The 17,420-nt window shown below is 34.2% G+C and overlaps 1 protein-coding gene across 1 annotated transcript in view; it reads right to left on the bottom strand.

Annotated features, from left to right (window-relative positions):
- LOC150032565 (uncharacterized) overlaps positions 1-13,654 on the bottom strand; it is a 29,477-nt gene extending 15,823 nt beyond the window's left edge. Inside the window, exons 1-2 of the mRNA XM_090306943.1 lie at positions 13,621-13,654; positions 9,125-9,166 (exon numbers count right to left, since the gene is read on the bottom strand). Of these exons, the coding sequence (XP_090163069.1) occupies positions 9,125-9,166; positions 13,621-13,654 (76 nt within the window). The remainder of the gene's footprint in view (positions 1-9,124; positions 9,167-13,620) is intronic.
- Positions 13,655-17,420: the final 3,766 nt, after the last annotated feature.

The raw sequence follows: 17,420 nt of genomic DNA, 5'->3' as shown, positions 1-17,420 counted from the left end.
TCTCTTAACAACCCTCATAATTCTAAATAAAAGGCCTATAATGACATACATTTCTGCTCGTCATCACACCCCCAAACTTAGAATCATGTTTTTCTTCAAGCATGCGTTATACTCAAGAAATTCTTAACTCACCCTCTGGCTTTCCATCGATAACTCTTTATTGATAAAGTAACATAATCAATAACATTTATTTAAATAACATCGATATCTCTTTATTGATGACGTAATGTAATCAATAACATTTATTGAAATAACATCTATAACTCTTTATTTATGACAGCTAATTAATTACATTTACTATCTACGAGTTTTAGGGCATAAAACCCATCAAACTCCCACTTGAACTAAAACACTAGTCAGTGGGATGTACATAGTATCACTCTCCAAAGCAATAGGAATGGTAAATAAATACAATAAACTAGGGCATCTATATACCCATTACATATCTCTCACTTGCCCTAGATTACATAGTATACATGTCTTGTAGACTTATACTTTCTAGATGACTCTTGAATACTGTAGCCGAGAAAGGCTTCGTAAATGGATCGACGATGTTGTGCTCTGAAGCAATCTTTGTGACGATCATATCTCCTCATTGTACAATCTTCCGTATCAGGTGATACTTTTTCTCAATATGTTTTCCTCGTTTGTGGCTATGAGGTTCTTTAGAGTTGGCTACTGCCCTACTATTGTCACAGTATAAGGTGATGCGCAAATCCATATTTAGAACCACTTTTTTTAATCACTTAGGAACTTTCTGAGCTAAACTGCTTCTTTTGTTTCTTCACAAGCAGCTATATATTTCGCCTCCATGGTGGAGTCTACAGTGCATCCTTGCTTGATGCAATGACATACTATAGCTCCTCTATTTAGGGTAAACATTAGACTTTCTAGAATCCTTGTCAATTTTAAATCAACGTTGGTGTATGTCGTAAGAATCAAGTCCTTAGACCCATACACCAACTTGTAGTCTCTCGTTCTCCAAAGATACTTGAGGACATTCTTAACCACTATCCAGTAGTCTAACCCTGGATTGGGCTAGTACCTACTGACTATACCCACTACATAATAAATGTCTAGTCTAGTGCAGAGCATAACATATATTAAGCTACCCACAGCTGAGACATAAGGAATACGTCTCATATCCTCAACTTCTTAAGGTGTCTTAGGACACTATTCCTTAGACAAATGAACCCCGTGCCTAAAAGGTAATAAATCCTTCTTAGAGTTCTGCATCGTATCAAGTCATTTTGTCGATATAAGTTGCTTGAGATAGAGCCAACATTTTGTTCTTGCGATCCTTAATAATTTGAATCCCAAGTACATATTATGCCTCTCCCAAATCTTTCATTTAGAATTGGGCAGCTAACCTTTTTTAATATCAGTATGGTACCTTACATCATTCCCAATGAATAGGATATCATCCACATAAAGTACCAAGAAAGCTACTTTACCATTGATGATTTTCTTGTAGACATAAGGTTCACCAACATTTTGATCAAAACCAAAAGATTTGATCACAATATTAAATCTAATGTTTCAAGATCTGGACGCCTACTTCAACCCATAAATGGATTGATTCAACTTGAAAATTGTTTGCTCCCGACCTTGGGCTACGAACCCTTCAGACTAAGACATAAAGATATTCTCTTCAAGATTTCCACTTTAAAAGGCAGTCTTGACATCCATTTGTCATATCTCATAGTCATAATATGTGGCTATGGATAAGAGAGTTCTTATATACTTAAGCAGAGCAACAGAGGAAAAATTGAAAAAGTTTCCTCATAGTCAACCCCTTCCCTCTAGGTATAACCCTTTGTTACAAGTCTACCTTTGAAGGTTTGTACCTTCCCAACCAAATCTCTCTTTCTTTTATAGATCCATTTACACCTTATGGGTTTAATCCTTTTAGGTAGATTTACAAGCTTCTACACTAAAGTGGAGTACATAAACTGAATTTCAAGGTCCATGGCTTTAACTCATTGGTCCTTGTCTACATCATTCATTGCCTGTTTATAGGATAATAGATCCTCAATGTCGTCGTTTGGTATGGCAACCTAAGTTTTAGTTAAACCGAAGTAACGGTCAGGTTGTGATATAACCCTCCCACTACATCGAGGCACTCTTAATGATTGAGAATGACGAGACTGACCTGAAGCACTGACTTCTTCATTAACTTTTGATGACTGACCATCAGATCGAGAACATGTTCCCTAACTGATTGGTCTATCTTTATGCGCCTATCATAAATGTACTTGAGGGCATCGTGCCGAATTTGAGAGGATGGTTGCCCAAACATTTCCTAGAGGGACTCCATTATCTGACGTGTAGTGATCATGGTCATGTTTCTTGGTAAGAATGTCAGAAAGACTTGCCAAGATATAGATTTGAGCCTTGTCATTAACCTTCGTCCAACGATCATAAGCATCATTTACTGCTTGGGATGCATTACGAATGGGGACTAGAGGACACTCCTCCGTTAAGACAAATCGTAGATCATCTATAATTAGAATCGTATTCAAGTTAAATTTCCACGTCGCATAAATCTCTTCCGTTAATTTCTCATTATTAAGCAAGGAAATGATTGTGGAAACATGCTAAAACGAATAATGAATAATTGACCGTATTAGTTATATTTGTCTTAACTCGTCACAAAAAAACAAGTATCCAATCAATTTAGCAAAAACAAGTAATCAAAGAATCCTTACTAAACTTTTGATTTAGTTTTTACAATGATACTTCAGAGGTTTAGAGCAACAACTACTGAAGGGTGGTCAACTACTCTTCTCCTGAATTGAGACAATCTCAGCTAATTAGTAATACTAGAATAACTCTTATTCCTATAAATCTTAGCTACCGTTGTTTGGTCAATGACTTATTAACTTTTTTAATTCATCTCGTAAGTGTGTCTCAACCATTTTCGGATCCCAAAGGTATGCTTCAATAGGCTACCATAAGGAAATACAACTGTTGAAGATTAACTTGAGAAACTCTATCCATTCTGGAGCTTGCATTGTTCTGAATCCTATGATCAGGCTCTCCGAAGGGATGGTTGTGTTGGGATTGGTGTCCTAAATCTCTTGTAATTTCGTAGTTTGTAAACTTTGTATAAACATATTATTGTTAATAAAATAAGTATTCTTTTATAAGCATATACTCAATCCAATAAACTAATATTAGAGGTTATTTCATGTAATTTAAATAAGTTGTAGAGATATACAAGTGGATCTTGTTTAAATAATAACCTAAACGGTCTGTAGTAGATGGATAAGGCTGGGTAATTTATCCTAGTGACACTATAGATACGACCCGCTGTGTAGGTGTTACAAGTGTTGTAAAGTGTTATAAATGATCTGTTCTAATCATTCATGTGGAGACATGTGAGCGGGGGTATCCTATAGAAAGAGTTTGTATAAGACCGAACCACGAAATGATTAGTCTCTTTATATGACGTCGTTAATAATTGAGACTTACATTTTACTAGGATGACCATAGATGGCATAACCCAAATCCTAAGTGAGTTGTGAACTCCTGCTCACGAAGGCGGTCCTTTGATTTGTATAAATAAGAGTGGCCAGATTGCCAACTCAACAAGCCTACCATTTTGGGGATTCGTCTGACTAGGGAGCTGGGAACACAGCTACACAAGACAGAATTCACTCCTTCCCCGATGCAGGGGCAAGTGGATAAATTTCTCCCTTAAGGACTGATTCCGGGTCTTGAACATAATGGCCACACCCTCTCCTAGCCTGAGAGGGACTTGGTCATAGAGGGACTATGATTTATTATTCATTAGAAGGATTAGTGGTACTTAAGGAGTTAGATGTAACTACATGAACAAAACAGTAATTTTGGTCCAGCTGTACTTACGAGCAATTTATGAAGGGTCATCGCACTGTTGATTGGTTATATCAAATGGACACAAAAATTTATCTGTAGTGTGAAGAGTGTAGCTGTCAGTCTTTAGTGAAGTGACCGGTAGTTAACGGATGTTGGGTAATTCAATTAAAGAGTTTAATTAATTATCTGAATATCGTTGGAGCTTCAATCTACAATTCCATAAGGTCCCCTCTGTAGCTCAATAGGGATCTAATTGAGAATTAAATTTTTATTAATTTGAAGTGTTCAAATTAATTGAGGGAATTAATTATATATGATATAATTAATTATATTAATTAAATATGTGATATAATTAATATAATGATATATTATAATTTAAGGTAATATGAGAGAAATTTGAATACGATTCAAATACTAATTATATGAATGAGATTCATGTAATTAAATTTAATATAAATATGATTTATATTGAGAGGAATTAAATATTTGGATATGATCTAAATATCAATTATATAGATGAGATTCATATAAGTGAATTTAATATAAATGTGATTTATATTAAATGTCATATATTGTTGAGAGAAAATAAATCTATAGGTTTTATTGTATTTGATGCAATATAAAACTACAGGCTATATATTATATTTGATATAATATATAGTGTGTGTATATATATATATATATATATATATATAAATTAATTAAAGGGAAGGAGTTACAACTCCCTCCCCATTTTCTCTCAATTAATAACATGGGTTGTGAAGAAGAATCAAGTGGTTGGAGATTAATCTACTTTCTTAATTATCTCTGAGAAGTGTTATTTTTAGGAAAAAAAAAACAGAGAAGAAAAGTTCTTCTCTCTCTTCCTCTCCATCTCCTTCCCTCTTCCAAGGATTCAAGCAAAGCCCACAACTCTTGCTTGAATACTTTATCTTAAGAGAATATTGAGGGTTCTCAAGTGGTGGTGTCCCTTTCGAAGAAGGAGATCCACATGGAGAAGGAGTTCTGTTCGTGGCTTGTACGAGGGAGTTCTTAAAGAAAGGGTTCTTCAAAGTTAAGGGTTTCTGAAATCCTAAGTATTTTTATTTTAAGCATGCTATAATTGTGTAAATGCATATCTTGTTCTTGTTTTACTATAAAATCTATATTTAATGAAAAATGGAATTTGGGTCGATCTTTGCTTCCACTCAAAGGATCTTTTTTGAAACTTTCCTTCAGGTCGCCCCAAGACGACAACCAATGGACCATAGTACTTTCATGGTGCAACCTAATGAAGAAGATCGTAAGATACATTGACACGCGTCTTTCTCCCACTTACTACGAATACTTTTCCTATTCACCTTGGTATTGACCCACGCAAACACTTCCCGAAGGGAGGCCACACCCAGGACGACACGAAGCCATGCATGGATCTCACGGTGTGAACTCTTAGGGACGCGAGAGCTAAAACTTGATATATCCCATATACCATTATTCTCCCACTAAAGTATTATACTATTTTTAGGGTATTATTATACTTATTAAACTCCGGCTAATGAATCTATCTAAGTCCTTCTTAATTTTCTCAATATAATAATTATATTGAATGTTATAACAATACTTGATTTCATTTATTAAACTTTTTAATAAAATCAATCACCTATTCTATTGCATGCTTATAAAATATTTGCCCAATTCACCTTCCAAGTCGGTTCACTAGTGGAGATGTTCCATTTTCATCGGCTTAAATATCCCTGTCTAGACAGAACGTTCCTTAGACAAAGGTCCCTTATGGGCAATTATTTTATAAATTTAACCTTTTAATAGAATTCATTTTAATCCTATTAAAATAAATTAAAAAATTAACCTATTTCTAATCTCATTTGAAATACTTGCCATCCATGAAAAATAAACATACATATTCATCATTCTACCATACATTATAACATTTATAACTTTGTACGATGCATGAACATGCTTAATTAATCATACATAAAAAAATATAACACTTAATTATGATGCAAGGGCATGCTAATTATATCATGCATCCATAAAATATAACACTTATATTTTAATCATGATGCATGATAAATTTTATTCTAAGGTGGGATTCTGAATCTATATGACATTGACATACATTATGTTATATAAATTCAAACATTAATTTAAACATATATCCTATGCATAATAAATTAAAGGAAAATCATTTCAAATGGTAAAACTGTTGAAAATATTTACAAGTTATAGCAAAATTTTAGAACTATCAATGATAGACGTTGATAGACACTGATAGACTTCTATCAGTGTCTATCAATATCACTGATAGACACTGATAGAAGTCTATCAGTTTCTATCAGCGTCTATCATTGATAGTTATAAAATGTTTCTATATTTTGTAAATATTTTGGTTTATTTTTCTATATTTAAAACAACCCTAAATTAAAATAGCAAATATGGATCAAATTTTGGCACTCTAAAAATTAATTAAATTAATATAACTAATTTATACTAATCTAATTAATAAAAATAAAATAAAATTACATCAAATGAGAAAATACAGCTGTAAACACGAAATGGAGGCTCGAACCCACGACCGTTGGACACTCGCGTGCGTCTAAGAAGTTCAGAGCGTTGCAACGCTACTACTGCGGATGATGTCCGTCTCCCCTTAACCCCTAGCATTGCAATGCTTCGATAGCAGTGTTGCGACGCTGCATTCCAGAATGCAACATTTTTGCATCGTTTTGCCTTGAACTTGGACCGAACACCTTCGTTTTCTCACCGTTTTCTTCAGCAACACTTGCTCCTCGATCGACATAGACTTACAAACTCGATAGTAAAACATAAATGCACAAAAACAACAGATCCTTACATTTTAATCACATGAAAATGTAAACCTAAGTGTCAAAATTGTAAATATTCAATATTTCAAACCTACATTCAAAATGCAGATTATGAACCCACCTTTTCTACTCTGATTTTTGTTTCCAAAATGTTAAAAACCAATATGCAAAAAATTGACTATGATACCAATTGTAAGGATCGAATCCCAACCGAAAGAGATGGGATCTCCTTGCATTCAGTTTTTTTTTTTTTTCATTTTATAAGTAACAAAAACAGCAAGCAAAACATAGAATAAAAGGATAAACATCATACCTAATATTTTCCAACATGCTTTATGAAGGAGTAGCAAGAGGGAATAACTTTTCTTACCTTTGTAGACTTCTGAGCACATCGAAATTCCTCTTGATCTTTGCATGAACGTGTCCTCAACAATCACCGATACTACCACAAGAACACTTTGTTATTCTTAAGGAATTCCAAGAGTTGGATGAGTAGTCCCCAACCCTTGGAAGAGGAAGAGGTAGAGAGATTAAAAAGAAGAATTGTAGAGGAAAATTTTTTATGAAGGCTATGGTTTTGATTTCACAAAATCAATTCTTGCCCTAAACGGGCTATAAGATGATTATATAAGGAGTAGGGTTTACCCCTTCTCCAGGTAATTGATGTGTGGAAAATGGAGTAAATAAATATGCATTCATTGTTCGTTCTTCATGCATCGCTGGTCATGCGTTGCACTAAGGGGTAGGCAATATGCGTCTAAGAATCTATGTGATGACCATGCGTTCCTGCCACAAATTTTCTTGCTTTCTTGCCAAGTATAATGAGATCGCAATTTTCTCAGGATGATTCGAGGTCGAACTCAGGGACTTGTAGCTAAATGTTATGAAGTAATGTGTTGTGGCGAAGAATAAAAGAATATTGAAGTTTAAAGACTATGCGCTACTCCTACTCCTAACTAAACAGATTAAGCAATAGAAGTATGACTATGAGAGTTAGAGACACGGAAACTGTTAATGCGTAATAAGGTGCATGGAAAAATAGATAAAATGGTGGAGGGGATGACTTCACTGCATCAATAAGCTTAATTGCAAGAGTAACCCCAACCAGCATCAGTTATGCGATTATTCTATACACAGTTGACTAAGACGCATGCGATGCATATGCGATAGTGTCGATAGGACTTATGTCTAAGTCTCTATTCTTGCTCACGTGCTCCCACACATAAACAAGGTGACCACATACCACCGTATCCTACTTCTGGATGCATGCGATGTGACCACATACTTTCATATCCTATCTATAGGGTGCATGCGCTGTGTAATAGCAAACAGAACTTATTCCTAAGCTTCTATTCTTACTTATGCATTCTAATCTGACTCTCTCAAGCCTAGACTTGGTTTTTAGACTACTCTCCGAAGTATGCCCAAATGATGACTGGTGCGTTCATAAGACAAGGTAATCACATAAAACATGGTTGACATAAAATTATTCCTATCTTTAGGAATACTGCTTACTTTGCTTAATATGTTCCACTACTTACCCTCTCAGGCAGTTAGTCACCACTGATCAGCTCATAGACAAGCGTTGCTACAGCCTCACACTAAGAAAATAGGATTTTCTCACAATACCCGCACAACGCACACCTCTTGGTGGTTTGCTACATGCTTCATATGTCTATGCTGCATGATTAAGTATGTGATACTCTAGCAATCTTACATAGTCATTGCAATGAAAGTAAAGGATGGTAAGAAGAAGTATATAAAGATGGAATCGAAGGAAATAGAGAAATGCATTGATCACAATATGTATTAATCTCTTAAGCCACCATGTAATACAATACAGAGATAGAAGAGATATGGAGGGCCAGATGGGCAATATCTTGCTTCCATCAGATGTGTGTCAAGTCTGCCGGTGGTGCCATGGATGGGCGACGGAGTAGTCTCTCTTGAGATCTATCTCTGGTGAAGCTCCGGTCGTCACTCGAAATGGTAGAAGGAATGAAGAACTCTCTAGAATATCTTCTCACGCTTTCATCTGTGATCACAAGGATCTGCCTTAAGGCAGAAGCTCGGATCATTTGTAGTTGGGCTTCAAGGCTTTTATTTATAAAGCTCGATAACCGACAACATTAATGGTCATTCTCTGAAATTCTACTGCTAACAGCGTAATGGACCTGCTCTAAATCTCTGCTACTAACGGCGTGGTAGGTGAAATGTCAACATCACCTTTTGATACTCCCAAGGTATGTGTTCATGCTTAGTTAGTATCATCGCATTCCACCGCCCTTGCGTTCATCCCTCTATTATGGTTATTACTCTGTAGCCACAACCTTTATGCGATGGACGCATGCGGTTAATGGCCGCAACATCCATACGTCGAACGTATGTGATCGCCTCTACGATGGTGAGATTTACCGCATGCGATTGATTCCTGCGATAGATACAAAAATAGACATTTGGACGCAAAATAACACATAATAGTGGGTTAGCCGAGATTTTCATTGCTGATCGACGCAAGCTCACTTTCTCATGAATTCTTAGTATAATCGTCGCATATTCTTCTTATCAGCCCTCATAATTCTAAATAAAAGGCCTATAATAACGTACATTTCTACCCGTCATCACACCCCCAAACTTAGAATCATGCTTGTCCTCAAGCATGCTTTATACTTAAGAAATTTATAATTCACCTTTTGGTTTTCCTTTGCGATGACCAGCCTCTCAGAATATAATTTACTCATACCTCTAACCTTGGCAGCAATGCTCTTCTCAACTTTTGCTACTTCTTCAAAGAGATCTTTTTTTAAGCTTAAATCCGGCAAAGCTCTGCTCAAAAACTTTTTACTCATGCCCCGCAACTTTGCTTTTAGCTTTTAACAATGTGTTCGCTTAAAACAATTCAAGCTCTACGATTTATTATTAGCATGCGACATTGAACCTAGTTACGCTCTTCGTTTTAGCTTGCCTCCACGGGTGTCATACGGACAGCCAACCTAGGTTGCGTGCCTTGAGCTTGCGCCAAACAGAGGAGTTACTCTTATGCGTTGATCTTGGCTACTTACTTTCGTTTTGGCTTACCTATACGGGTGTCATGCGAAGTATCCAACTACGGGTAAGTGTCTTTCACAACTTAACTCTTATCAGCTTGAGTTTCCCCTTTACACTGACAGTGGAGTTTTTATTCCCGAGCATTTTTTTTTCTTTTTTCTTTTTTTTTTTTTTGAAGAAGCATCACAATGTAATGAATGCATTTTCTGGGATCACTGCCACCCCCAAACTTAGAGAGCAATAACGCTCTTGCCGAAAAACTAAAGACAAACTCATCAGGAATGCGGTAACAAATGTTTGAGCAGAGGTTTACACATAACAAAACTTAGACTGTCAAACCTTGAAGAAGCTATTAAAAGTGAGGTGAGCCTTGCGATTTTTAGTTAGTGATTGTAGTGAATTATACGAACCATCATAGATGCTAATTTATCAACACAAAGGTAGGCGAGCGGTCAAAAGAGAATTTCAAAAGGATAATGCGTACAAGATAATAAGAAAAGAACATTCGAGTAGAATAACACTTGCGACCATGCTTTAGAATTCATGCGATCAAAGCCATGCGTTGAATGATGGAGAGGATTCTTCCATTGTAACTGTGCACCGAGGAGAATTATTGCAGCACCTACAAGGAGCGAATGCACCACATCCAAGAAAGAAGCCGCATATCCAAAATAACAATAAAAATAAACTAACTATGAAAGAAGGTAAAGATAGAGTAGAAGACGTCCCTGGAGAAATTGGAGTGATGCCACCGCAAGGAGTCTTCCATGTAGGAGATTGATCTCAACTACTTAGGTCAAGAGGCTCGCCCTGACTATTGGAACTTCCGGCAATTGTTGGGCGCATGTTGGTCGTCACGTGCTTATAACTGCTTTCAGTTCATGCGACTGAATGCCTTTCTATCTTGGGGTCAATACTGACTTTCGGCGCATCGCCTATACTTCAAATATTGTTTGCAACTTGGTCGCACAAGCTACAATACTCCCAAGGTAAAAAGGGTGCCTGCAAAAACACAAAACTCAACAAACTATTAGCTGCTAAGTCCCCGGCAACGGTGCCAAAAAATTGATGCGTGGAAAATGGAGTAAATAAATATGTGTTCATTGTTTGTTCTCCATACGTTGCTGGTCATGTGTTGGACTAAGGGGTAGGCAATATGCGTCTAAGAATCTATGCGATGACCATGCGTTCCTGCCACAAGTTTTCTTGCTCTCTCGCCAAGTATAACGAGATCGCAAGTTTCTCAGGGTGATCCGAGGTCGAACTCAGAGACTTGTAGCTAAATGTTATGAAGTAATGTGTTGCGGCGAAGAATAAAAGAATATTGAAGTTTAAAGACTATACACTACTCCTACTCCTAGCTAAATAGATTAAGCAATAGAAGTATGACTATGAGAGTTAGAGACACGACAACTGTTAACGCGTAATAAGGTGCATAGAAAAATAGATAAAATGGTGGAGGGGATGACTTCACCGCATCAATAAGCTTGATCGCAAGGGTAACCCCAGCCAGCACAAGTTATGCGATTATGCTATACACAATTGACTAAGATGCATGCGATGCATATGCAATAGTATCGATAGGACTTATGTCTAAGTCTCTATTTTTGCTCACATGCTCCCACACATAAACAATGTGACTGCATACCACCATATCCTACTTCTGGACGCATACGATGTGACCACATACTTTCATATCCTATCTATAGGGTGCATACGCTGTGTAATAGCAAACAAAACTTATTCCTCATCTTCTATTCTTGCTTATGCATTCCAATCTAACTCTCTCAAGCCTAGATTTGATTTTTAGACTACTCTCCGAAGTATGCCCAAATGATGAATGATGCGATCATAAGACAAGATAATTGCATAAAACATGGTTGACATAAGATTATTCCTATATCTAGGAATACTGCTTACTTTGGTTAATACGTTCCACTACTTACCCTCTCAGGCATTTAGTCGCCGTTGATCAACTCATAGACAAGCATTGCTACAACCTTACACTAAGCAAATTCTGTTTTCTCACAATATCCACGCAATGCACACCTCTCGGTAGTTTGCTACATGCTTCATATGTCAATCTTATTTAGTCGTTGCAATGAAAGTAAAGGATGATAAGATGAAGTAAATGAAGATGAAATCGAAGGAAATAAAGAAATTCATTGATCATAATATGTATTAATCTCTTAAGCCACAATGTAATACAACACAGAGATAAAAAAGATATGGAGGGCCAGATGGGCAATGTCTTGCTTCCATCAAATGTATGTCAAGGCTGCCAATGGTACCATGGATGGGCATTGGAGTAGTCTCTCTCGAGATCTATCTCTGGCGAAGCTCCAGTCGTCATTCGGAATGGTAGGAGGAATGAAGAACTCTCCAAAATATCTTCTCACACTTTCACCTGTGATCATAAGGATCTACCCTAAGGCAGAAGCTCAGATCATTTGAAGTTGGGCTCCAAGGCTTCTATTTATAGAGCTCGATCGCCGACAACATTAATGGTGCTTCTCTGAAATTCTGCTGCTAACGGCGTGATGGACCTGCTCTGAATCTCTGCTACTAATGGCGTGATAGGTGAAATGTCAACATCACCTTTTGATACTCATAAGATATGTGTTCATGCTTGGTTTCCGAAGTATCATCGCATTCCACCGCCCTTACATTCATCCCTCTAGTATGGTTATTACTCTCTAGTCGCAACCTCTATGTGATGGACGCATGCGGTTAATGGCAGCAACATCCATGCGTCGAATGTATGTGATTGCCTCTATGATGGTGAGATTCACCGCAAGCAATCGATTCCTGCGATAGCTACAAAAATAGACATTTGGACGCAAAATAACGCATAATAGTGGGTTAGCCGAGATTTTCATTGTTGATCGACGCAAGCTCACTTTTTCATGAATTCTTAGTATAATCGCCACATATTCTTCTTATCAGCTCTCATAATTCTAAATAAAAGGCCTATAATAACGTACATTTCTACCCGTCATTGGTAATTCCCTTTTTACCCTTGGTGCCAATTAGTTAAGTAACTCCTTATTTAATTAATCGACACATTAATTAAATAGCCATACATTAAATCTAATTTAATATATATAAACATCACATATTTATATTTTTTTCACCTCTCTATCATTACTTAATCAATCAATTAACCATTAATTAATCAGTTAAGTAACTATATCAAATCATATTTAACATAGAATTAATTAAAATATAAATGTCACATATTTATATGTATATATCTCTTTAGGAATCTAATTTATATAAATCTAATATTTGAATCTAATTCAAATATAACTCTCTTACATAATTTGAATTACGGATCACATCTATAATCAATTATATATCAACCACATCAATATACAATTTCCTCAATTGATTTGAACAATTGAAATAATTCCTCATCAATATCCTCTAGTGAGCCAATAAGGGGACTTTATGGACCGATCAGAAGCTCCAAAGGTATGAGATTAATTGTCTAAACTCATTAATCACATTAATCAATATTCGTTAACTAGGGTACACACCACTAAAGACACATAGTTGTACTCTTCTTACTGTAGATATATTTCTATATCCACGAATATAGACCAATAACAGCAAGTTAATCCTTCACGAGTGTTCGTAACACCAATGGGGTCAAATTACCATTTTACCTTTGGGTTACCTTTATATCCTTAAGTATTCATGTTCCTCTAATGAATGATATGTTTACGATCCAACCAGTAAACAAAAACCCTCTTGGGCAAGTGAGAGGGTAGGACTCTTTGTTTAAGTCTCGGAGACACCACTTAAGGGAACACTCATCTACTTACCCAAAAGTGGGGAAGGAGTGAATTTCATCTTGTAATATTATGTTCCTAGCTTCTCACTCAATCTTGTCCCCAAAATGGTAGACTTATTGAGTCAACGAACTGGCCACTCTGACCCATACAAATCAAAGAACAATCCTTCGTGAACAAAAGTTCATAATACACCCAGAATTAAGACTAAGTTGCCTAGTCATCCTATTGAAATAAAAACCTAACTAGTCAATGTTGTTATGCCTAGTGGTTATTATTTCACGGTCTGGTCTTATGCAAACTCATTGCATAGGATACCTCCACTCGCATGTCACCAGAATAAGATACCCAACCTTATCTCTATACTATATCCTTTAGATTGTATCTTGAATATTGATCTCCATATTTCTCCACATACTGTCCAAAACTCATAAGACAACTTTGGATGTTAGTTTATTGGATTTAGGGTTATCAAGACAAAATAAAATATAACGCAATCAATAACATTTATTGAAATGACATCGACAACTCTTTATTGATGAGGTAACATAATCAATAAAATTTCTTGAAATAATATTGATAACTCTTTATTGATGGCATAACATAATCAATAACATTTATTGAAATAACATCGATAACTCTTTATTAATGACGGTCAATCAATAGTATTTTGTCTACATTAAGTGCAATATTTATAAGTAGAAATTTGTAAAATATATTTTTATTTAATTGATTCACATATCAAATTAGTGTTAATAATATTTGTAAAAGTATGTGTGTAGTTGAAAAATATGGTAAGAAATAGTGAATAACGGAGATCTGTTCTTTGATGATTCTCCAAATTTGGAGGAATTGAAAGTGAAATTATTGAAGAAATGTGGCGGCATTCTATTGATTGCTAAGATGGTGGGGGTGATTCAATTAAAAAAAAATTCATGAAGTTGTAAAAATAGAGAGCAACAACGGGAAAAATAAGAAAAAAGAAGAAGATGATGATGAAAATCATAAAGAATTAGGAACAATAATATCTATCATCAAATCAGTTACAATAAATCTAGAACACCATCTTAATTATTAATCAGGTATAGGTCTATTTTAAGGGTTGTATCAATTTAAACCCTGAATTTTTGTAAATGGTATCAATTTACACTCTCAATTACATTTTGTTTGAAAAAAATCTCGTGTGAAACTTATAATTATATTAATTAAACCCGATAAACTATCATAAATGAATCAATATAGCCTTTTAGACATAATTTTATTTGAAAAGCGTCAATGCATATATTATAATCCTCCATTGTGTTAATCTAACATATGATGAAGTCTATACAGGTTTACGAATTAATGCATTAATGATTTTAAAAGGTAATTGTAATGTAGAGTTTAAATTGTTTGCCTTATAATAATTTAAGAGTTTAATTGACTAAAATTATAGGTTTCACACATTTTTGGTTGATTGAAATCCGAAGAATGGTGTAAACTGATATAGTTACAATAGTATAGAGTTTAAATTGAAAAAATTATTAATTTAGGGTTTTAATTGATACAACCTCCAAAATTTAGGGATATAAATTGATATTTGTCCAAATTTTAATTTACAAATTATAACGTTTATATTTATTTTACAAAACATCCAATACTAATTATAAGTGTATTAATGCATATATTTGATTTTAGCTAGTGATATAATTGTTTAAAGTAGTGGTCTATGATTTAAATAAGCTTGTTGTTTCTTTTTTATTTAAATCACAACAATTTAGAGTCTGTTTGGTAAATAATCTAGAAACAGTTGAAAACAAGGGATAAAATGAAATAGAGTTGTATTTCATGTTATCAGATATGTGTTTAGTAGCATAATTCAAAAATTAGATTCTAATTTAAACAAATTAGTTGTAGTTATGCAATAAATATTAGTTGATAATGAATTATTATGAATTTATTTATGAACATATTTTATGTTTTAAAAAGATTGTATAATTATTGTCAATAAGAGTATAGCTCAATTTACATAGTGTTTGTATTATTGACTTCAAGGTCTGAGATTCAATTCCCTCACTCTACACTTTAATTACAATACTTTAAAAAAAAAAAAAAAATTGTATAATACTATTGTTTTGTAATAGTATATAATTTATAAAAGAAATTTGAAAATTTGATCCCTATGATTTAGGGTATCTAAAAATTTAGATCTTATGCTTATGCTATAGAGTTAGAATGTATTCCCATAGTTTGATAAAAGTTTCATAACAAATAGTTCATATGGTAGGGATTATTTAAGAGGATTTAATAAACTATATATAAAGTTATATCTAACATGAACAAAATTCTAAAATTGTGATTAATTTTTAACTTTATTCAAATCATAGAGACCAAACTTGAAATTTAATCTAATTTATTTTTTTTAAAATGAATTTGTTTTATAACATGACATACTATATTTCTAAATGATTTTATCTTTATAGTATAATTCCACATTTTAAATTTTAAAATTTAAATTTTGGATTCAAATAAAATATAAAAAAATGTTGTTTTCAGAATTTACACGATTTAAATCACATAATTTTTTAGAAATAGAATTTGGGTAGTGTGTCAAACATATATTCACTAAATTTAGTGAATCTTACCTCATAAAACATAACATCTTATTTAGTATTTTTTTTAGTTTTTGTGATTTAATCCAAGTTTATTAATTGATTTTGGCCTTCTTTATTTCAGGAAAATATAGAGGTAGATATAGATATGGGTAAGTCAATATATATCAATGGATTTGCTTTTTCTAAAAAAAAGAATGTTTGTGAAGGGAAAGCCGAATGGTTTGGCCAACAAAGAGGGGCGGCGGTGTGTTTTCCTTTGAGAGCATTACTTTGGGCTGCGTTTGTTTGGCGATGAAAGGGCGTCACGGGTGCCCCCTTGAGCCTGTCACCAACAACACTGGCATTCGCATTACCCAATTATTAAGGCTTTGTTGCGTGTCAATTGTCATGCCGCCGATGGTTCTTGTCCATGGTGCGGTAACCGAGATAGTGGGCAGCTGCCTTTTCAAATTCTTCCCTTTCTTCTTTTTTCTCTCGAAAATAAACACTATGCCCCTTCAAATGGCACCCGGAACACATTATTTAGGTTTAAATCTTAATTTGATTCCACACAGTAAGTCTTTAAAATTTTTAAAATGGTTAGTTTTAATCTTCGAACTTCTAAAAAGTGATGATTTTGGTCTTTATTATATTAAAATTTGGTTAACTCTTTAATGAAGTGACGAGTGATTTATATTTTTAGATGATTAAAATACTAAAGAAGTTAGTTACCCTAAAAAAAGTCTAAAGCTTCAATTTTGAATAAGCTGTTAAAACGGGAGAATTTAAAAGACGGTTTTTTAGTTTTGTTGACATTTTACTTCACTTTCATCTTGTTTAATACCTTTAAAAGCATAGTCATCTAAAAATACGAGCCCCTAAGTTGAAGAATTAACATAATTTTATTTGTAGGGACTAAAATAAATATTTTTTAAAAAGGTTAGGAACTATAATGAACATTTTCTAAAGTTCAAGAACTAAAATGGAATAGATTCAAAGTCGATGAACTAAAATAGGATTTAAACTAATTATTTATATTTTATATATTAATCTAACTGTTTAAAAATCGTCAAATAACATAACAAATTTTATCTTTTAAGGAAAAAAAAAAAAAAAAAAAAAAAAAAAGGAATATTCTTCACGGAAAAAACCCACTCTCCAAAACAAACTCGCTTTCATTCCCTTGTTCATATAAATTAATGAGCGTTGAAATTTCATTACGAAGTTAAGGTTGGGGAAGCTAACCTCCATTCTGTTTCACTTTGATGTCATCCCTTCCTTTTTTTTTTTTTTTTTTTTTTTCTTTTTGAAAAACTATTTCAAATATTTTGTTTATCTAAAAC

The sequence above is a fragment of the Benincasa hispida genome, chromosome 11 (genome assembly GCF_027475165.1).
Source record: "Benincasa hispida cultivar pf3 chromosome 11, pf3_genome.v1.1, whole genome shotgun sequence".
In the NCBI taxonomy this organism is placed as follows: Eukaryota; Viridiplantae; Streptophyta; class Magnoliopsida; order Cucurbitales; family Cucurbitaceae; genus Benincasa; species Benincasa hispida.
Note: the sequence above shows the minus strand (reverse complement) of the source record. Positions and strands in the feature narration are given on the sequence as shown.